General features: G+C 36.4%; 1 protein-coding gene across 2 annotated transcripts in view; it reads right to left on the reverse strand.

Annotated features, from left to right (window-relative positions):
* Positions 1-10,545, reverse strand: part of OTULIN (OTU deubiquitinase with linear linkage specificity) — a 66,408-nt gene extending 55,863 nt beyond the window's left edge. Inside the window, exon 1 of one of the 2 annotated variants that reach the window (XM_074279110.1) lies at positions 10,125-10,545. In XM_074279110.1, coding sequence (XP_074135211.1) covers positions 10,125-10,312 — 188 coding nt within the window. In that variant the 5' untranslated portion in view covers positions 10,313-10,545. Of the gene's footprint in view, positions 1-8,683; positions 9,433-10,124 lie in introns of those variants that run through there. The other variant, XM_074279111.1, reaches the window with a different exon arrangement.
* Positions 10,546-24,268: the final 13,723 nt, after the last annotated feature.

Genomic DNA, 24,268 nt, shown 5'->3' on the forward strand with positions numbered 1-24,268 from the left:
GAAAAGATGGGGGAGGGTAGTGTTTGAAGAATTCAATGAATTGTTTACCACACAGACCACATTAAGGAAAACACAATATCCAAAACATCATCCTGCTCTGGGCAGCCCATATCTAAAATATTCTATTCAGTTCTGGGGGGAGATCATAATTTAAGAAGATTACCAATAAGTTAGGTCACATCTAATAGAATGTAAGTAGTACACGCGAAAGAAAACGTCATACAGAAGAAACTGGAAATAGTAACCTATAGCAGATTTGCTATAAGATCTAAGCTGGACAATACAATTGCTTTGTATGTTAGAATTGTTCAGATAGTATAAGGCATCACTATTTGAACAGTTCTAATATATAAGTATTAGATTTGTTCCAATTTAATTTAGATTACCTACAAAGAGAAAAACTAGGAACAACAGAGAGAAATGAATAAAAAAGACAAATTTCACCTAGATGCCAAGGAAACTCTTTCTAGCAATAAAATTTGCTCCAAAGTTCTTGGTAGGGAATGATTTCCTTATCAGAAATCTTTAAGCAAATAATGGATAACTCCGTCAGGGAAGTTTTAGAAGGAGTTTCAGAGATGAACTCTGTCATTGTATGATTCACAAATCACCTACAAAATGCCAATCCCCATACAATTTTTAAAAAATAGAAAGTAGGGGCAGCTAGGTGGCGCAGTGGATAGAGCACCAGCCTTGAATTCAGGAGGACCCGAGTTCCAATCTGGCCTCAGACACTTAACACTTCCTAGCTGTGTGACCCTGGGCAAGTCACTTAACCCCAGCCTAAAATTAAAAAAAAAAAAAAAAAAAAAAAAAAGAAATGGTTTAACCCAAGATACTTATGAAAAATACATAAAAACTGAAAAAAGTAAAAAATTAAGTTAAATATGAATTAATTCGGGGTATTTTAATGTGGGACATGATAATTTGCAACTTTGAGTTAAACATTATTTTTTAAAATCATGAAACAAAAGAAATAACTCTTAATTCACAAATATATAATTCATCTCTTCTACAAAAGAAAAAGTAGTTACTTTAGAAATTTGATTAATTTTTTCACATTATTTTAACATCTATATAAGTTAACTTTCATTTAGAAATATTTACATATTTCTCCATTAAGTTAGGGATGAGATTCAGAATAAATTCATAATACTGAATAAGTTAATACATTCAACTATATAAATTATCTAAAAGGAAAAACAACAAAATCAACAGTACAAAGAAGGTTCTAACTCTGTTTAAAACCAAGTGAAATGATAAAGGCTACCAGAATTGTAATAAAGAGTTTTTTCCCACCATATTATTTTAGTTGTAGAAAATACACCCAATTCTTTGCATTCTGGCTTCTTCTGTTCCTACTATTCTATTAATTATGATCTTTCAAAAATAACTAGTGGCCTTCTTATCTGATAACCTGTCATCATTCCTTATCTTCCTTCAGCTTTCAATATTTGGCACCACAGAATTCTATCCCTAGTTTTTTATATTCTTTCCTAGACTAAGTTCTTTAAAAAACAACAACAACAAAGCAAAACATGTTTTATCACTTTGTGATCAATGCTAACATAGACACAATAACAATCTGTACCCAATAAGGATTTATTGATTTAAATTCTTCAGTCTCCCTAGGTATCCTTAGACATGTTGATGGTAAAATATTTCTGTGGATAAATCCTAAATAATCCTGAGTTTCAGAGTCCCATTTCCAACTGCAAACTGGTATCTCCACCAAGATGTCCCAGAATTAATCAACAAGCATTAATATTAAGGACTTACTTATGGGCAAAGCACTATGGATACAAATTCAAAGACTGCAACATCTCCTATTTGCAAATACTTTACATGGGACAGAAAGTCAATTCAAATACATAGAAATAAAGAGGATTCAAACTAACACTAAGTCATTAAATACAATGTAGTTTTGAAGAAAGGGTACCACCAGTTGAGGGAATCAAGAAAGCCTACATGGGTATATGAATATTATGGAATAATATTGTTTTGTAAGAAATGACCACAGAATGATTTCAGAAAGGCCTGGAGAGACTTACATGAACTGATGCTGAGTGAAATGAATGGGACCAGGAGATCATTATATACTTAAACAACAATACTATATGATGATCAATTCTGATGGACGTGGCCATCTTCAACAATGAGATGAATCAAATCAGTTCCAATAGAGCAGTAATGAATTGAACCAGCTACACCAGCAAAAGAACTCTGGGAGATGTCTATGAACCACTACATAGAATTCCCAATACCCCTATTTTTGTCTGCCTGGATTTTTGATTTCCTTCACAGGCTAATTGTGCACTATTTCAAAGTCCAATTCTTTTTGTACAGCAAAATAACTGTTTGGACATGTATACATATATTGTACTTAATTTATACTTCAACATATTTAACATGTATTGGTCAGGGAGTAGGGGGAAGGTTTGGCAATTGTCAATGCTGTAAAATTACCTATGCATATATCTTGTAAATAAAAAAACTATAATTAAAAAAAAGAATAAAAATTAAAAAAAAAAAAAAAAAGAAAGCCTACATGTAAGTTCTTGAGATGCATCTTGAAAGAAGAGAGGAACTCCTGAAATAGAGGCGAGGAAGGCATGCATTTTCAGGCATGGGGGAGTAGTCAGAATAAAAGTACAGAGTGTTTCTGGTGAAGAATATAAAGGCCAATTTGCCTGGTTTTAAAATCAGAGGGGAAATAATGTCCAATGACATTGCAAAGCTGTGTACACACTTTTTAAAAACTAAACAGTTTAACAACTATCAAACAGAAGTCACTATAGTTGATTGATTAAAGGAATAATCATGATCCTATTTGCATTAAAAGAAAATCACTTAGGCAACAGAAAGTTGAGATAGTCAACAAGCATTTATTAAGCACCTACTATGTACCAGTTATTTATTGTTCAGCCACACCTGATTCTTTGTGACCCAGTGAAACACACCATGCCAATATCATCCATGGGGTTTTCTTGACAAAAATACTAAAGTGGTTTGTCATTTCCTTCTCCAGTGGATTAAGGCAGAGGTTAAATGACTTGCCCAGAATCTAGATGGTGAGGATGCTTGGAACTCCAGGCCCAGTGCACTATTCACTGAGATACCTAGCTGCCTCCTCTGTGTGCTAGCTGTTGTGCTAAGGAATAGGGATACGAAGAAAGGCAAAAACAAACTTAAGAAAAAACCAATCCTTGTTCTGGAGGAACTTACAGTCTGCTTGAGAAGACATGAAAACTATTTATAAATAAGCAACATATGGGATAAACTGGAAATAACCAAGAGAAGAACGACACTAGCCTTAAGAGTAATTGAGAAAGGTATCTTGCAGAAGGTGGGATTTTATCTAGGACTTGAAGGAAGTGAAGGAGATAGGGGGCTAGAAAGGAGGAAATCAGACCTTTGGACACCAGATTTTGTAATTGGTTCTAAAAAATGATAGGGAGCCAATAAAGTTTACTAGCATAGAAACCAATTAGAAAATCTAGGTAAAAAGTGACAAGGGCCAGAACCAAGGTATTATCTGTATGTATTGTTTGGGAGGAATTGGATGTGATGAGGGATGTTGTAGAGCTAGAAATAGCAAGAAGTGGCAACTCATTAGATATATCCAAAACCAAATTTATCTTCCATATTACCTAACTGATTCCCCCTGACTTTACTACCTCTTTTGTCAGTAGTAACCCAGTAACAAACACATGGTCAAAATTTTTCTGCTTGCTTTTTATTTTTCTTTAGCCAGTTACCAAGTCATATCCATTCAATTTCCATAGCCTTACATACATCATTACCATACCATTCCAGTGTCTCATTGCCCCCTTGGAACTAGAACAGCAACTTAATCTACTAATCTCTAGTCACTTCCCACTTCATAAAATGCCAGTATATGTGCAGATATAATTGTTCCATTCCTGTCCCACTAATCTTTCAAAAGCTCCCTAGTATTTACTAAATGAAGTCTGGATTCCTTAGCTTAGCATTCAAAGACTTCATAGCCTGGTGCCTCCCTACTTTTTTAGTCTTATCTGAAATTTCTCCCTTTTACCTGTCCTGTAAGGAGCTATTATCTGTATAAATCCAAAACTTTCCTGTCTCTATACTTTTGCTCTCCTCCATGCTTAAAATACCTACCCCTGCTTCATCTCCATCTTGGAAAATGCTACCTTACTGTTAAGGGACAGAACTCTGAACCTGAAACAAAGGATTCTTACAAGGTACTAAGCCAGGGGAATTGATAGAGACAATAATTATCTAATTTAGCATGGTTCGGTATGATTGATTTAATTCTACGAGGAGATGTTATGGGCCAGAACTTGAAACAAGGTACTAAGTGGAATTGAGGAAACAATGGTTAAATCTAGTTTAGCATTGATTTAATCCTACAATAAATAATGGTTTCCTAGTGATATAATGATTGGTTTGTACTCAGTGTACAGCATATAAGCAAGAAACTCTCAGGACCAGAAGAGACAAGAGCCAATAGAAGCTCTCGGAGACTGAGGAGGATTCATTCCATCGTCCACCTCTGTGGTGGCTGCAGGCTGAAGCACAAATTTTTCGATTTAGGGAGATTCAAAAGCCAGAGAAGGCAGGCGGGAGCTTAAGCCCACACAATCAAGGAGAGGGATAGGCCTCTATAAGAAAGCTAGCCAGGCCCCAGGAAAGGAGACAAGACTTTGAAAGAGACAATAAAGGATTTGGACTTTAACCCCTGGCTACTCGTGTGGTGATTACTGAACTGAAACGAAGGCTGCTCCCAGAGACCCCAAGAAAACCTCAACAAAGAACATTACATTTTAAAGAGAATAATTACACCTATCCTCTAAAATCTAGTTTAAAAGAACATTGTCTATGAAACGTTTCCTGAGTCCATCAGCTGGAAAATCTTCTTTCTCATTTCTAATGTCAAAGAGCAACTTGTGCATCACTATCTGTATAATATGGCAGATTTATTCATATTTCCCATTAGATAGGAGACTACATAATAAGAACCAAATTTTAATAATCATTTTTTCTTCTACAGCCCCTAGCACAGTACATGAGTAGTTACTTAAAGAGTGAACAAACATTAACAAAACAAAGTAACCTAAGCACAATTCTTTGTGGACAACATTCAATTTTGGCACAATTCAACACTTAATATTTTAAGATATCAATTATATAGCTCATGTAAACACTATATAGAGAGAGTATTTTAGTTTTTCTCTAGGCCAAATTTCTTTTATCTAATTAAGAGGCAGTATGGAATAGTGAGGAATGCACCGAACTAAAAGCAAAAGACCTAGATTTCAATATAGGCTTCCCTATTTATTGTGTGTGTGGCTATAGGCAAATCAAAAAATATTTCTAAGCTTCAACTTCCTCATATATAAAATGATTACCTTAAGATTACCTGCCTAAATAGGGTAAAGAGAAAAGTATTCTACAAAGTACATAGCTCTTTTATAAAAGTGAGCTGATGTTAATCTGGCTCAAGTTTATTCTTGCAATTTTAAATACAGCAACAAAAATTTCAAGTACGATTCTGTTACTGTATTTCCTGAAATTACCAGTGGTCCAAACAGTAGCAAGAGCTCAGTAAGGTACCAGCAGTGAAATGTTCAAAGAAACTAAGATGTGAACCACAGATCAATGCCCCTCCTGAATGTCTTTTTTCTCCAACCTCCATTCCAGACAGGACTGAAACATTGCATAGATTACACATGGGAGGACAGACAGTTGGAGAGAGATTCAAAATTCTGGAAAGTACCAAAATTCCTTTCCTCCTCTAAGAATAGTTTTATTTTAGTAATGAACTTCAAATTAAGACAAATCACAGAAAAATCATATAGAACAAGAAAAAGAAAAGATAATCTTATTGCTCTGTTACAACAGGTCAATTTGATGTTAATGTGACATTCTCTATGGGGGTTTCTTGGGTGCTGGGCCAAGCCCTTTCCTAGAGGGGATGATGGTAAGCAGTAAGACAGAAAGGAGAGGGGGAAGCAGATGGAAGTGGCTGCCATCATTAAGTCTTTCTTAATTCCTGGAAGTCAAAGCAGAACAAGACTCCTAGGTAAAAATCATCAGGCAGTTAGGATTGTTCCTGTCCCTGACTCAAGGGTATCAAAAAAGGTAAGGTTGCAGGTTTTTCCCTCATCCACACACAAAAAGGCACTTCTCTTTAAACTAATAACTGTCACAACAACAAGGCAATTCATTCACCACTACTACTCTCAAACAAATTAAGGTCAAATACATCAGGGCTTCTTAAAAGGGCTTTTTTTCCACTCACATCCTCTTTTTGCCAAGAAATTTTCACATATCCTTAGGAATATAAACATATTAAGTGACCATACAAATCAAACATTTCCTGATAATAAATCTTAATTCTGTGACTCCTACATCCAGTCATTCGACCCCATTTGGGGTTATGAACCATAAGTTAAGGAGTTTTGAATTATACCACCTGCCATTCCACCACTATGGCTTAGTTGTTTTGAATCTAAGTTCCCCCATCTTCAAGTTCCTCAAATGTGGAATTCAAATTTTCCTGTGAAAGATACTAACTTAAAATTTAAATACCTAACAACTTAGCAAAGACTAATAGCTAGTAATCAAAGTCAGCAATGAGAATAAGAACAAGACAGGCTAGATGCGGGAAAAGAACACAAAAGAAATAAATCCAAAACAAACTGCAACACATGCTGTGGTTCAATTCTGACAGTTCCTCTACCTCTCAAAATCATACCTTGAACTATTTATAACATAGGATGTTAAATAGCTCCTGATAACAGGATGATCAAACTTATCAAAATAATATCACAAAATCACTTTGCTCATATGGTTCTCGATTATACTTTTACCTAGTAATATGTGATAACAGAAAAAGGTTTTAGAAACTTGGAAAACCTTTCATTAAACTCTTACATGAATCCTCTCTACTTACTAATTAAAGAAATTATAAAAGCTATGATATTGAAACTCCTAGTGAGCAAAATGTCCTAAACACACAATTAATTATATCTAGAAATACAGAATTATCACATGTATAATTTGCACATATAGCTACATAACTACCAATGCCAATTGTATAAATTTAAGGATGAAATCACAAAACATTACAAAATACTTAACATTTTTGAAACTTTGTAACTTCAAATAATTTAACTGAATTCTTTTATATAATATCAGGCCAATAAAACTAATTTTCACAGTAAAGGAAAAGATCTTAAATCCAATGACATAAAAAATTATAAACAATTCATTTAGACAGAAAACTTTTAAAACTTATCCTAAATTTGCTGTTACATACATCTACAAATATAAAAACTAACATGTATCATTTACTTTCATAATATAATCTAGCAGAATAATAAACTGCATATTTAAAAATAATACTATTACAGGAAAGGGGGAAAGGGAACAGTCCAGTATGCCTAAAATGTCATCATCAGACATTTTGATCGTCAGAAATCAAGTTCTGAAAGTTCAATATTAGATTCCTTTTTCTTTGTAAGCCTTAGTAAGAAACAAAATAACCAAAAGTATTTCAAAAAAAAAAAAAAAATGAACCCAGCTCCTAAATAACCCACAAGCTAAACTAGAAAAATTTGTAGGGGGGGGGGGGGGGGGGTCAAGATTTTTGCTACATCTCTAGATAACTTACCCAGCCAGATCTCATTAAGTTCCTGACTACTGCTCATTCAATGTGGAAAGGGCACTGGGCTTAATCTCAAGTCAGGGTTCTAGTTCTAGATTCTGATGTTATTTAACCAATATAATCTTTTATAAATTATTTAATTTTCCATAGCCTCACTCTCCTCATCTGCAAAATAAGGATGTTGGTTTAGATGATTAAGATTCTAAGGGATATTCCTGAATCAAGAAATCCTGGACTGGTGGTCAGAGGATGTGAGTTCAAGATGTGGCTCTGCCATTGACTATTGATTACACTAGACAACTCACTTCAGTACTCCATTTGTTCATTCTCTTTCTAAATGAAAAAAGTCTACTATCCAGTCTCTAAAATACCTAAAAATTCATTAGACTGTGAACTTCTTAAGAGCAAGGACCAATTTGGGGTTTTCCGGGGTTTTTTTGCTTTTCTTTATATCTGCAGACTTTAGCACAATGCCCAGTATATAGATATGTAAATGCTGGATGACTATTGATAATTTCTAACCCTTGCACACTTTTTAGTACCATGAGATACTTTCCCACTTCTAGCCAATGGAAAAGAAACAATGTAGGCTGAAGTGATACTAAGGTCTAAGAAATCTGAGCACCTTAACTGCTACTGTATGATACAGAGAGTAGCAAACAATAGCACCCAAATGCAACAACAGCAGGTAAGTGGCTGATGCTCATTTATTCTTATCAGGACAAAGATTTGGCTCACATTGTAATAGTCTCAAGAATTCTCATTATAGATTTTTTTTTCTACTAAGGAAACCACTAGAAAAGATACTAATACAGAAGCTCACAGCACTGTAAATTTTAGGTTGTGTCTGAAGCTAACCAATCTCAACTTCATAGACTGCTGATTCAATCAACTGATCAAATCTTTTTAACTGATCTGGTTGGTTTGTTTATATATGTATACACATAAATACAGACATACATATTCACACACACACATATATATGCCTAAATACAGACAATATGTATAAACATGAGGATGTATGCATACCTGTATTTACACATGCATCTTGAAAAAGTCTGTACCCCAAGGCAACAATATTATTCGACAATCAATTCTGATGGACATGACTTTCCAACAATGAGATGACTGAAACCAGTTTCAATGATCTTGTGATGAATAGAGCCATCTACACCCAGAGAGAGGACTGTGGGAAGCGAGTGTGGACCACAACATAGCATTTTCACTCTTTTTGTTGTTGTTCTTCTTACTCATTTTCTTTCCTTTTTGATCTGATTGTTCTTGTGCAGCAAGATAATTGTATAAATCTATTTACATATATTGGATTTAATGTATATTTTAACATATTTAACATATTGGATTGTTTGCCATCTAGGGGAGGAGGTGGGGGAAATAGGGGAAAATTTGGAACACAAGGCTATGCAAGGGTCAATGTTGAAAAATTATCTGTGCATGTTTTGAAAATAAAAAAAAAATAATTTAAAGAAGAAAAGGGAAAAAAGTCTGTATCCTACATAGACTTGAAAGTTGGAGATGGTATTAATCCTTTCCAAATCTGGAAAAGACCTTAAAACCATTTATAGTATCAGAGATTTTGAGGACAAGAGTCCTTTGAGATCAGATAGATATGTGTCCAATCCTTCATTTGCCTACCTGAGGTTACAGAAATAAAAGCAGGTTTTCTGACTATCACACCATAGCTCTTTTCAATTACATTCCATTTAGTCTTTATCAGGGATCCAACCTTAGTTCAAACATTCATTGATTTTGCACTGGAAGGAACCTTAAGGAGCCACACAAATGAGGAAATGGTTCAGAGATGTAAAGACTCAAGGTAGCAGTCTGGACGAACTTTGCTTTCACTTAACAAGTAAAGTAAAGTAACAAGTAAAGTTCCTGGCCTTAACTTCTTTTGAACCAACGTCTCCAAACCTAGCACGTTTCGACCTCATGTATTTAACACAGGCTCCCACAGCAGGAAAGCGCTGACCGCACCACCTGTTGATGGACACTATGATGAGATTAGATCTGGAAATGTGTCTCGGTCCCACGGCTGCACGGACTTGCCAGCGCAGGCACGTCACTTTAAGTACCGATTCCTGCCTATTGGGTCAGGTGCATCCGTGTCTCAAATGAGGAAAAATTTCTCTAAAATGTTTCCCAAAGTCGGTGACATTTGTATCTCGTGACGTTGCGGATAGAAGAGACTCAGTTTGTAGAAAGAACGCTGCCTTTAAAGAAGGGTCATAAATGCTTTCAAAACTGTGTCGCTTAACTTCAGGGCTCAGGATTTCCGAAGTAGGAGCACCCGAGCTCTCGCCACTGGGGACGGCGGCTCTTCCCTCACGCCTCCCGAAGCCGGACCGGCAGGGCAGAGGACCGAGGAGCCCCGCCAGCGGGCGGAGAAGCCGCCTCGACAGGCTCGTTCTCCCCCCTCCCCCCCCGCCCCAACCCCGAGCAATGCACTTACTGCTCTCCCGAAAAGCCCCGCGGGGGGCCGGAGCCCGGCTCCCCCGGTGCAGCCGGCCCCACGGGCGAGTCCTCCTTCTCCACTCCTTTCCCACGGCCTAAGGAGGCGGGCTCTGCCTCCAAGTTGGGCCCCTCCGGGCCGCCCGCCCCTGGCCACCTCCCGGGCTGGGGCATCGCTCCCTGACTCATAAGGAGTCGCGAAATGAGCCGGGCGTCTCCGGCAGGAACGGAGACCGAGCTCCTGCGGCGCGATCAGCTGCCCAGCGACGAAGCGGAGCTGCCATAAGCGCCGCCCCGCGCAGCCGTGGCGCGCAAGGGGTTAACCCCGCTCGGCCGGACCCTCCCGCCCCGGCAAGAGCTCCCGGACCTCGGCAGCCGCTCAGCTGAAGCGGCCCCAGACAGCGACTCTGCCGGCACTTCCGTGCTACGGCGCATTACGTCACGGCAGCAAGGATAGACCCGCCCCAGAGCCTCTGACCCGGAGGGGGCGGTGCAGGGAAGGGGCAGGGAAGGACTCCACGCCTGCGTCCCCTTCAGTGCACGCGCTTCCGGTTTAGATTCCCGAGCCGGACTACAAGCTATTAGACGCATGCTCGCGAAACTCCGCGGGAGTTTCCACAGGGCATAGTACTTTCTTTGGCTTAAGAGCGGGAGGGAGGCGGAGCGGGACCTAGGGGTAACTGAGACTTGGTACAGTCTGCTGCGCATGCGTGTTCTCTGTCTGGGAGGCGAGGCAGGTGGAAAGTCACTTACTCCTTTTGCCTAAAAGTAAGCACGGTTTGGTACTGGCAGCGAGAGTCAGCTAATCAGGGGCCAGAGTTTTTGGCTCAGGACGAGCGTACGGTGCCCTTTACTTCTCTAGAACTGCCTATTTACTTTTACACTGCTCAAATATTTATGCAATTCTAGTCGAAAATGCTTAGGAATGGAGTCCGACTAGATGTGAACTCAAACTATCTGAGATGCCCGTTCAGCGCTGGGATTTCCAATACAAGTTTTGCAACGTACCTTTGTATGTGTGAGATATTTGGCGGTGGTAAAAGAGTCTAAAGGCTCCAAGATATTCCAACGAGATTTAATTATTTATGTAAAAATAAACAAGCAGGAGCCATCTCGTTAATATGCAGATTTGGTTTTGTCTCTAAGGGTAAAATTATATGTACACCAAAGAAATGTGTTAAAACAAATGTATGATTTATTATCAGTAAAGTTTGATTTTCATGTCTATTTTATATGCCCAGGGTTGCATTAAAATGTCTTAGTCTAAAAGAGGGCACAAGTGGAAAAGGTTTAAGAAACCCCGCTCTAGACAGAAAAGATGTCAGTCTGGAGTTGCTTACCTGAAGTTCCCATATCAATGAAACCTTAGGTTAGTCTCCTAACATAGAGTTTTAATGTAAAGTCCTTTAAGGGAACCTCGGTGCTTTTGGAAGACGGACCTACAAGAAGCATTTGGAATTAAAACAGATAGTACCAAACATGGAATCCCTGCTATGCTTTCAAAGGGATTAGCCAAATGAGGGATTGCAAAATAGTAGGGTATTTTGGTTTGGTTTGGTTTGTTTTTACATTTTTTCCCCTTTTAAACATTTTAAACAGTATTATTAAAGATGGCTCAAATATTATAGAATTTCAGAAATATCTCCAAGAAATATCTCCAGAAAATATCTCCAAGAAAAGCAAAAGCAGATTAAAAATCTTTCTCATGCCCCTGAGAACTTGCTAAAGTTATTTTTATAACAGAATTTTCTTACATCACAATATGAGATGATCCTTTTCACATTTAATTCTCATTTAGAGTCTCTATCTAGCTCTTAGCTCTTTATAATTACCTTCATTGTTAGTTACTGTTTTTTAATCTAATTATACCCCTGCAGGTGCTTTTCCTATGTTGTCTTCACTAAATAGAAACTAATTCAAAAAAATTTTCCTGAGTCTTAAAAAGGATTTGTTTGGTTTTTTTTGTTTTTTTTTTTTTCAAAAAATGAACGTATTTTCTGAGATATTTGCCTTTGGGGATTGCCACTAAGGAAGTAGGTGGCTATGTAAGTATAATTGCTGTGAGTTAATTGCTACTTCTGCAAAAAATGTTTTATGTCATTTCACACAAGACAGAATTGTGACCACTAGCATTTCTATTTTGATTACTAACACTTTGTATACTGTAATGTTCTCTTCTTTAAATTGTAATCGTTCTCTTGGAGCAGGGAGCTTCTGGAGGCAGCTTTCTGTTTCAGTTCAGTTCAATAATCCCAAATGCAGCCAGGAGTTAAAGTCCAGATCCTTTACTGTGTCTTTCAAACTCCTGAATCTTTTCCTGGGCCCAGTTAGCTTTAATAGAGGCCTATCTCTCTCTTTGGTTCCAAGAGCTCCCTCCGAATCTCTCCATCCATCACAAAAGTGGAAGTTGGAATGACTGACTGTGTCTCCAAGAGAGTGGGCTCTGGGTACTCCTTGGGTTTGTGGGAGCTCCTTAAAAGTATGCTCTCTTAAGCAATGTTACTACTGGGCTTATATCCCAAAGAGATTTTAGAGAAGGGAAAGGGACCTGTATGTGCCAGAATGTTTGTGGCAGCTGCTTTTGTAGGGGCCATAAACTGGAACCTGAGTGGATGCCCATCAATTGGAGAATGGCTGAATAAATTGTGGTATGTGAATGTTATGGAATATTATTTTTCTGTAAGAAACGATCAGCAGGATGATTTCAGAAAGGCCTGGAGAGACTTAGATGAACTGATGCTGAGTGAAATGAGCAGAACCAGAAGATCATTATATACTTCAACAATACTATATGATGATCAATTCTGATGGATATGGCCATTTTCAACAATGAGATGAACCAAATCAGTTCCAATAGAGCAGTAATGAATTCAACCAGCTACACCAGCAAAAGAACTCTGGGAGATGATTATGAACCACTACATAGAATTCCCAGTCCCTCTATTTTTGTCCACCTGCATTTTTGATTTCCTTCACAGGCTAATTGTATACTATTTCAAAGTCCGATTCTTTTTGTACAGCAAAACAACTGTTTGGACATGTATACATATATTGTATTTAATTTATACTCTAACATATTTAATATGTATTGGTCAACCTGCCATCTTGGGGGGGGGGGAAGAAGAGGAAAAATTAGAACAAAAGGTTTGGCAATTGTCAATACTGTAAAATTACCCATGCATATATCTGATCTGGTAAATAAAAACTATTAAAATTTTTTTTAAAAAGTATGCTCTCTTAAAGGTGTGAATCTTGTGGAATTCTAGTAAGTACATTACTGAACTAGAGAACTGTTAAGTACCCTGCTAAATTAGATAATTATTGTCTCTATTCATTCCAGTGACTTAGCACCTTGTAAGAATTCTAACATGTGAATACTTATCTAACCAGTAATGGAAAGAGTATTTCTAAAAGGCTGAGAAATTGAATTTATTTTCTGTTACTGATCCATTATTTATTGATCTTTCATTAACTTTCCAAATAAATATTCCTATACCAATTGTGAATTACTCATTATTCCTTTTTTTTTTCTGTCTTTACATACTTGCTTACACTGCAAGTTCCTTACATCTAGAACTTCCTCTCCACATTTCCTTTTTACCTTTTAAAACCCCAGCCAAAATACCATCTCACCTAGGAAATTTTTCCTGATCTCCCCCATTGAAAATGCTTTCTTCTTTTACTTGGCATTGTTGAATTTTATTTTACTCTATAAGGGTGCATCTTATTTTACTCTATGAGGGTAATCAACCCCATCCCCATTTAAAGTAACTACTCTTGTATCATTTCACACCTATCTGATTGACCAAGGTGTCCGGAAAATAAATAATGATGAATGTTTGAGGGCATGTGAGAAAACTGAGACATTAATGCATCATTAGTGGAGTTGGTGGGGTTGGTGGATGTATATCCAAAAGAGAGTATAAAAGAGGGGAAAGAACCCACATATGCAAAAATGTTTATAGCAGTTCTTTTTTTGTAGTAACAAAGAATTAGAAATTGAGTGGATGCCCATCAATTGGGGAATGGCTAAATAAATTATGGCATATGAATATAATGGATATTATTGTTTTATAAGAAATGATGAAGAGGCTGATTTCAGAAAAACCTGGAAAAACATAAATGAATTGAGGCTGAGTTAAGTAAGCAGAATCAGGAGAATATTATACACAGTAACAGCAAGATTAGGTGATGCTCAACTGTGATAGACTTAGCTCTTCTCAGCAATGTGGTGATTCAAGACATCCTAATAGAATTGGGATGGAAAATGCCAATTGCATCTAGAGAAAGAATTATGTCAACTGAATGCGTATGGAAACAAGGTATTTTCACCATTTTTTTTTTGGTTTTCTGATTGTTTTCAGTGCTTTTTCTTTCTTATGTTTCCCCCCCCCAATTTGGTCTGATTTTTCTGGCATAAAATGGCAAATATGGAAATATGTTTAAAAGTGTTATACATGTGTTTATCAGATTGTTTACTGTTCTGGGGAGAGGGGGAGGGAAGGGAGGGAATAAGAAAAATATTGGAACAAAAATCTTACAAAAGTGAATATTGAAAACTATCTTTACATGCAATTGAAAAAAAATAGAATAATATTTTGAAAAAGATAATTAGGGGGGCAGCTAGGTGGTGCAGTGGATAGAGCACCAGCCTTGAATTCAGGAGGACCTGAGTTCAAATGTGGTCTCATACACTTAACACTTCCTAGCTGTGTGACTGGGCAAGTAACATAACCCCAGCCTCAAAAAAAAAAAAAAAAAAAAAAAAAAAAAAGATAATTAGTAAGTAAATAAAATAAACAAACTACCTTTGTCAGGAGAGAATACCTCTATTCAGTCTATCATCAACCAGAGGTATGAACTAGTGGAACAAGGCTTAGAAATCTTGATTCATCTAATTATTCAGAGTAGTAGTCACTAGTTTTCAAAGGTGCATGAAAGCTAATAAAATGAAGTGGAATAGCAGATATTGTAGAACTGTACAAAAAAAAAAAAAGTATATTTGGACTGGAGAAAATGAGTAATTCCTCTCTTGTTTTGTATAAAACAGCAGACCAGATCTGAGTGGCAGTGTTTCATCAAACCCCTTAAGGAGGAATTTGTTGGTTGGAGGGGTAAGGGAAGGGAAGAAGAGAAGATCCTCTGTCTCCTTAGCTCTCTTCTTTCTGACCTTATGAATTTCAGAGGCTTGAGGGATTTAGGTCTCTCATCTTAGCCCTACCATAGGAGAAGTAGTAGCTATATTCTGTCTATCAAATTTGCCAGGAGAGGATATTTGCTAGATGTTTTGCACTTATAATTTTCTCATTTGTGTTTTATATATGTGTGTATGTATACATTTTATTTCCCTTTATTATAGAGAAACTCTTTGAAGCCAGGGTCTGTGTCTCCTTTATGTCTACCCTAACAATTAACATCATATCTTTCTTGTATAGTAAACACTTTAAAAGTTTGTAGAATGCAATGTTATTCTTTTCATGTTTAGTCTGACTTATGGGTTATAGTCAGCAAAGATAAGATGTGCTATGTTTTCCCCTTTCATGGAATTCCCCACTGTTACTATAATAAAGAAATAGATAGCAAGTATATTCTGAATATGTATTTCTAAAGCACTTTGTCATACATTATTCATCCCATAAATGTATTCAAACATTACAGTGACACAGAGGAATTGTTAACCACTCTAGGAAGATCCAAATGCTACCTGGATAAACTTTCACTTCCAGATGAAAAATTATTCAGTTTGAATGTTCATTATTCTTCCCCAAATAGAATGAGACCCAACTTCCCCAATGGAGCTCTGAGATTAAGAGGAACAACTTTAAAGAAGATGATTAGGTCAAATCAAATAGAGAGGAAATTTTGGCTCATGGTAGCAATTACTTATATGTGCCAGAAACTCCCCAAAATTGCCCCCAAATTTTAGAATTATTAAAATAGGTTATAGGTCATAATGAAACCTGTTACTATGAAAATGAAATCATTTGGTTCCATGAAAGAAAGGATAATACAAAAAATTAGTAGATCTGAGAGTTGCTATCTAGTTCTTACTAAAAATGTTATTTGACACTCTTCTGCCCTAGCTGTACAGGATTAAAATAATAAAAACAATCCAGAACAAATGGCTTATTTAAATATTTTCAGAAAAGAAAGCTGTAATCACTTCAATCACTCATTCCTGATATGTCTTCAATGGCTTCCTAATACAAAGAATCTAGATTCAAATCCTACAACTCATACTTAGTGCTTATATTACTGGAAAAAAGTCACTGGGCAGCTGGGTGGCACAGTGACAGAATTCCTGGTCTGATATCAGAAAGTCTCATCTTTCTGAGTTCAAATCTGGCTTTACACACAAAACTGTGTGACCTTAAGCAAATCACTTCACCCTGTTTGCCTTAGTTTCCTCACTTCCAAAATGAGCCAGACAAGAAAATAGGAAACTACTCCATTATCTTTGTCCAAAAAAAAATCTTAAATCGTATATTGTGAAGAATGAAACATGATTGAACAAAACAAGTCATTCAACCTCTGTGAACCTTATTTGTAAAATGAGGAAGTTGGACTAATTGACCTCCAAGGTATCTTCCAGCTCTCATTCTCTGATCCTAAGATCATGATTCTGTTTACTCTCCATGATGAGAGCATTTTCCTTTTTTCCTGTTCATTCACATTTGAGAAATCACCCAAAAGCTCAGGAAGAGAAAGCAAATGAATTTTTTTTTTTTTTTGAGAAATAGGCATGTCAGAGGATTCTTTCTCCAATAGGTTACTAAATCTATTTAAATAGTTCATCAGGAAATCTCTACCTCATGTCCACAAGGATTCTCTCTCTACTCCATTGTCAAATTGATCTTCCTAAAGTGTAGGTTTCACCATGTCATTTCCTGAGTTAAAAAACTCTACTACTCAGCTAGGAAATGGCTAAATAAGTTATGATATATGAATGTAGCAGGATATTATTGCTCTATAAGAAATGATGAACACACTGATTTCAGAAAAGTCTGAAAAGGTTTACATGAACTTGTGGTAAATGGAATAAGCAGAAGCAAGAGAACATTGTATACGGTAAGGACAAGATTATGTGATGATCATCTGAGATAGACTTGGCTCTTTTCAACAATGAGTTGATTTCAGGCAGATCCAATAGAAAATGCCAACTACAGTCAGAGAGCTATGAACACTGAATATGATGTAAATGGTGTCCCCTTTAATCTTGGGGGGAGGGTCAGAAAGGAATCTTTGGGGGAAAGGTGATTTGGGATCTTAAACCCTCCCAACTTCTGGGAGAGGCACACTCCTGTCCATAAGGGAAACTCCCAAGTTAAGTAATCTCATTCAATTTTGAATTGAATTAAATTGAAAACCAGTCTCTCAGATTCATTTGGAGATTGGCCGGGGCTCTGGGCCAAAGATCAAAGAACCCCAAACCTCAGAAGGCTAATAAAAGATGACTCTGAACCCCGAATCTTTGCTAAATGCCCTTCTGGACTTAGTCTACTGGATCTTTATCAGTGTAAACTTTTGCAAAAATAATTCTTACAGGATTCTTTGCCCACTAAGAAAGCTGTCTTCTTAGTGTAAATAAATCCCTTTATGCCATAAACTTTGGGTTTTCGAATTCTTTCATAAAGAATCTGTGACATCAACCAGAGGGAATCTCTTACCCTTGTGTGGTACGGAAATGGTGAGAGGTCACCATTTAATAAAAAAAGCTGGAGAGATCTCTAGAGTAAAGCAAAGTTTATTGTACATTCTTGAGAGAAGGGCGTCCCACCCTTCAAGCTGACAATCGAAGAAAGGAAGCGCCTCCGGTGGGCAGGACAGCACCTTTAATCCCTAATGCAAAACACCCCTTCCCACCACTGACCCTCATCCTCATTGGCTGAGAGTCTTACATTCTAAATGAGATCTACCCACGAAATTGAACTTGACCAATAAGTACATGGTTGCCCATATTTGACTGAAATAGGGAGGAAATTGTGTCATGGGAGGATAGCAGGAAGGGGACTCAATTATGCCCTTAAATCAATGCTCAAAGTCCTTCAGGCCTAGTCAAACTCTGAAATAGATGAAGCCTTACTTGTTTTTCACAACTGTCTTGAAAGATCTCACCTCATCTCATTCACCCTCAATTCTCACACCTCAACAAATATGGATCAAAGCATAGTATTTTCACCTTTTTGTTGCTGTTTGCTTGCTTGTTTTTCTCATTTTTTGTTCCCTTTTGATGTGATTTATTTTTTAGCATAGCATGAATATAAAAATGTTTAGAATAATTGCATGTTTAACTATAATAGATTGCTTGCTATCTTGGGGCAAGACAGGGAGGGAAGAGAGAGAAAAACTTGAGATACAAGGTTTTACAAAAGGTAAATGGTGAAAACTATCTTTGCATGTATTGGAAAAATTAAATTCCACTTAAAAATAAAAGAAAGAAAAAAAAAAATTCCAGTGGTTTCCTATCACCTTCAAGATCAATTATTGAAGACCCAGAAAATAAAGTTCTTTTCACTTGGCTTTATGAAGTAGTTCAATATCAGGAAACCAATTTGATTTTTGTCAGTGGAAATATCATTAGAGAAAAGGCAATTTAGAACAATTAAAGTGCTTGACATTATACCCTAGGGACATAGGATTTTCCCATCTAACTTACAACTGAAACCTTCCATATATGTTGTCTTCTCTATTACATTGCAAACACCATGAGAGTAGAAACTTTTTAACTAATAATAATAACTATTATTATTAATTGAAAGAAAGCTAACGGTTATTTAGGGCTTACTACAAAGCCAAGCAATGTGTTAAGTGCTTTAAAATTATTATTTAATTTGATACTCACAATAACCCTGGGAAGTAGGTGTTATCATTATCCCCTTACAGAATAGAAAATGAAGCAAGGTTAAAGAGCTTGCCCAGGATCATATTTGAATTCAAGTCTTCCTGATCTTTATCCACTGCAAATTCCTAAACATTTACTACAGTGCTTTGTATACAGTAAGTGCTTAAAGGCCTTATTCATTTATTCATATAACTTCCTGTTTTTACTATCCTCTATAACCTAGCTCTTTCTTACATTTCCAGTCGTCTACCTAATGATCTTTCATATACCCTTGCTTCTAGGGATACTGGACTTGCTATTCTCCCCTCCCCCCAAGAGATTCCATCTCCCAACTCTAGCCATTTTCATTAGTTGTCTAGAAAGTGTTCTCCCCCCATCTCTGTTTCCTTTTTTTTTTTTTTTTTTTTTTTTTGAGACAATTTGGGTTAAGTGACTTTCTCAGGGTCATACAGCTACCTCCTGACTCCAGGATTGGTATTCTATCCAGGGCATTGCCAAGTTGCCCCTGGCTTCCTTCCTGTAAGTCTCAGCTAAAGTCTTACATTCTGCTTGAAGCTTTTCCCAATCTCCTTTAATGCTAGTGCCTTTTCTCTCTTTGTGTTTTATCTCTAGTATATCTTGTGTATCTCTTATTTTTACATAATTGTTTGAATACTGTCTCCCCCATTAGAACAGGCCCTCCTTACAAGCAGGGATTGCCTTTTGCCTTTTTTTGCATTCCCAGAACTTAGTACATTAACTTGGTTCATAGTTATTCTTTTGATATTTTGATTATCTACAACATGATTTCAATATATCACAGGTCACACATAAGAAATTAAGTGGGAATTTGGTGGAGTTTTGTGGAAGCTGCAAATGACTGATGAAAGATGGCAGAAAAAGTTTAGAAAAGACAGAAAAAGTTAAGATACTCAGAAATGCATAAAATATATGTATGGTGTTATATTGTATCAACATATTTTATCTTTTAATACCACACAGTTTCATTTCAAAAAATTTTATGCAGATTTTCCAGATCACAGGAGTGACATGCCTCTAAGCTCCATTATGTAGAAGAGATAACTATAATTGGTGTCTAATAAATGCTTGTTACTTGTCTAGAAAGTAGTGCTGCCATCAGATATGCTGTTGGTAGTTTGGGGAGTTAGAAGTTATATATGAAATGCTCAAAAGATATGAGAATGAGAAGGTCAAACCAAGAGTCATGACTCCTTGTTCCAATCTAGAAGCTTGTGAACTACTTTGAAATCATTTCCTCATCTTCTGTCCTTTGTTTAGAGAGTTATAACTGAATGTTCTTTTCTATATAATAATGAGTATGTTTAGGAAAAAAAACAAATTTACCAAAAACTTGGCAAGAGACAGAGTTAAGCCAAATGATACTATTAAATATGAAATCAGAAGAAGAAAAATAAAGCATACCAAAAAATGGAAAACATTATTATGGCAAAATCATCTCTCTAGCAACTATAATGGAACCAATAAGAGTCAGGTGAGCTTTCCCAAATGACATTTTCATAGTAGCACAATTAACTGAAAGGAGAAAAGTCCAGAATCTTCCCCCTACTAATAGTATTTATGTAAGCACTTTCAAGTGTTTACAAAATATTCACTTAAATCTCACACTCTAGGAAGTAAGTGCTATAATATTATGCCACAGTCTCCTTGAACTGTTTTACCTCAGTTTCCCTGCATTAGTTTCCCTGAATTATATCTCCATTGTCCTGAGTTAGTATGCAACCCCATCTTTTTCCTGTACATTAAGACTGTACTACCCACCCTAAACATTCCAAAGATAAGACTATCTCAGATACCTTTACTTCTGTTTGTTCAGACATCCTGATTCTGCCCTCCTAGTAAGAATTTATAGTTTTTCCCCTCATCCTGATAGAACCAAATTTATGGTCCATCCCCAAAACTTCCCACTCTTTGCTTCCTGCCTTTGTTTCTCTTCTTACTAGAGTCTTATTTAAAAAAAAACCTGAGAGTCTCACATTCACTACTGGATACTTTGAGACGAGAGTCCTGTCCAGTCAATCAATTAAGCTCTCCAATAAATAAACTATTAAAACTCTCTAATCTCTATCTTGCCTTAGTTTCTCTGGTATTACATTATTCTCACTATTTTAAAGATAAGGAAACTGAGATAAATGAAGTTAAGTGACTTACTCAAGGCTACACAGTTAGTACTTGTCTGAGGCAGAATGTAAACTCAGGTAATCATGTAGGACTTCAGACAACTTTCTACCTTCCCCATTACACCACCTCACAACCAATCACTATCTTTATTGTTTAGTGAAAATTATTTCATCTGGGAGGACCAGATGTTTCCTTAAATACTCTTCTCTAATATCTTCCATATATTTATTCAAAATACACAAAATATCTTGAAAGGTATAACAAAAAGGATGGAGAAAATGATAAATTTATTTGAAAACTCTCTGAACATATATGCAAAGCAAGAAATAAAATAGGGAGATGTGTTCTAAATATACTCACAAATATATTCAATGGATCTAAGGACCATATACCTGAAGTCTCTTATTACCACCTAAGATATATACTATATATACATGAGATTATATTTTTTGTCCCCCCCCCCCCATTTTCTTTAGCATTAAATTCCTAATAGGATAAAGAGTATGTCATTGGCTGGTATTCTTTGTTTTCTATGGTAGATTTTTAGTCTCTGGGTAAATTTGTGGTTAGGATGTAAGCCTGAACTCTTCCAGGAAATGAGATCATAGGTCAGAAGGGGTGGGGGCTTTCTTGTTAGGTCTATATAATCCTGTATTTTTCATTTTTATTTTTTTCTTTTATTCCATTTTATTTATTTATACATTTATATGTATTTATACAAAATGACTACTATGGAAATATTTTGCATGATTGCACATGTAGGACCTATATCTGACTGCTTACCATCTCAAGGAGTGGGGAGGGGAAAAAAGGAAGGAAGGATAAAATTTGGAACTCAAAACTTTAAATCAAAATGTTATTAAAATTGGAAAAAAACTACTAATACTAAAAAGATTATATGACAAAATTTGGACTTCTACTAATATATTTCCAGAAGAGCTTTCTTTTCTAATCCCTCAAATGACTTTGTGGATTTTCCTCAAAATCCCTTCTACACCTTCCAAATATTGGGTCCAGAACTACTGTCTATTTGACTAGTGTCAAATTTTGACTAGTGTTGATTTATCTTTTCTTAGATATTATAATTCTGCCTATGTATAAGGCCAAGTGACTGTGATGAAGAAATGTATTAAGGCTGATATCAAGGAAGATAACTTTATAATGCAGGAGAAACTGAGGCAAGACAGAGGTTTTTTAATAGTAAAGAGTTGGACTGGTGAAGCCAGCTGGTTTGGATGGATCTCTTGTCTCAAATCATCCAACAATGAATGAGTAATCCCAGAGACTTTTATAGGATTCTAGTGATAAAGGAAACAAGGGGGTAGGGGGTGCAGAGCACTGGTGAGTGGAAATCCCAGGAAGGACCATAACTTTTTAATTCTGATAGGATGGGGGTGAAGAAGGAAGAATCATAAATTCTGAGAAGTTGGGAGTGAAGAAGCTAGGAGGCAGATAGTCTGGGCCCAGGAAATGCCCAAGCATTTGAGATGAACCATCTGGGCTTTATGACTCTTTGATATGCTAGAGTGGCAAGAGATCTGAAGCCCTAATTATCTCAGTCCTAATGGCCAGGAAGGGCGTGGGGTTGCCACCAGAGAAACTGAGGCAGAACAGCTTCATGCTTTTATTCTTTATATATCTGAAATGCATACATTTTTCCCCACTACATTTTTTTTTGCCCAAGAATTTTTTACATGACCCTCTGCATATATATATATAAAATGTTTACAAACCAAACATTTGCTGACAAGAATTCATGATTTTGTAACACCCACATTCAATTATATGACCCCAGATGGAGTCTTGACTCCAGTTTAAGAAATTTGGGGCTATAGTTATATCATTCCTTACCTTTTTTTTTTTTTCAGTTCAACAAACATTTGTTTGCATCTACTGCACAAATGGCATTGCTTTTGCAAAGCCCTTTATTCCTCAATTATCAGACATAAATCAGAGAAATAGAATTCATTTTAATTTATCTGTATTGTTAGAAATTTATCTAATTGTTAGAAAATGAGGTTCAGCTGCTGCTAAAAAAAAAAAACAAAAAAAAAAAAACCTTAGTTTTTATGTTTAGTTCCTCTCTCACTAGACTATTTCAAAATAATTCTTTCTTTCACTTCTGTCACCAGAATATTCATCTGGCTTCCTCTTGGTTCATCACATCAGTATTCAGTCTTCAAATATCAAAAATTAGGTAACTCACTATTTATTACTTTTACCCACCTAGAACTAGATAGCTTCTAAGGTCTTTTTTCAGTGCTTGAGATGCTGTGATTTCCTACAGGGAAGGAACAAGCTTAATGCTTTCTCTAAAATAAGCAAATAATTCCAGGAATCCTAGACTTTCAGCAACTCAAATAGTAGCTCATATTAAACTTCCACCACCAGTTTTCTATGCCCCTAAAAGTAGCTTCTATGGTCTGAGGCTGAGACTGGATCTCAGTTCCTCACCTCACAGTAATAAGTGAGGACAAGGAGAGAGGGTGGGGAGGGCAATAAGGGACAAACATTGGGGAGATAAAGAAGTTAATATTTTTGAAAAGGGTAATGAAAAAGCATTGTAGAAATCATATAAGATTTACTTTGCAAGAGAAATTAAGTGGAGTATTGATTTAGATTTGGAAGGGATTTTACTTTTGGCCTATCCTTCTCATTTTACAGGGGCTATATTAGGTTCAAGAGGTTAAATGTCTTGGCCATGGTCACATAGGTATTAAGGGATAGACTTCAAATTTAGATCCATTTTCTTTTATTCTAAGGCCACTGCTTTGTTTACTTTATCATATTTGAAAGGGACCATATGATTAAGATCAGGAAAGGAACCCCAAAAGGTTGGGGTCACAGACCATTGTCACAAGGTATCTCAAAAGTTTACAGGCTTGAACCTATTTCTTAAGTCAACTGGCAAAGTTTATTGTAATTGTAAAGCCATTAAAGTGGTCTAAATTCCAAGAGAATTTAGCAAAGAAAAAAAATAACCAAAAAGACACATTTATCTAGGTTCCTCATGTTATAGATATGCTAATTTTATGGCCAGAGGTAGGGCCAAAGAATGGTCTCTGGAATTTGGTTCTCATGAACCAATAGATTGTCTGACAGTCAGCAATGAACTGAGCATTGGTCTCTTCACTATTGTTTTAGGAATTTCATCCATGGGACTA

Source organism: Sminthopsis crassicaudata, chromosome 1 (genome assembly GCF_048593235.1).
Source record: "Sminthopsis crassicaudata isolate SCR6 chromosome 1, ASM4859323v1, whole genome shotgun sequence".
NCBI classification, from domain to species: Eukaryota; Metazoa; Chordata; class Mammalia; order Dasyuromorphia; family Dasyuridae; genus Sminthopsis; species Sminthopsis crassicaudata.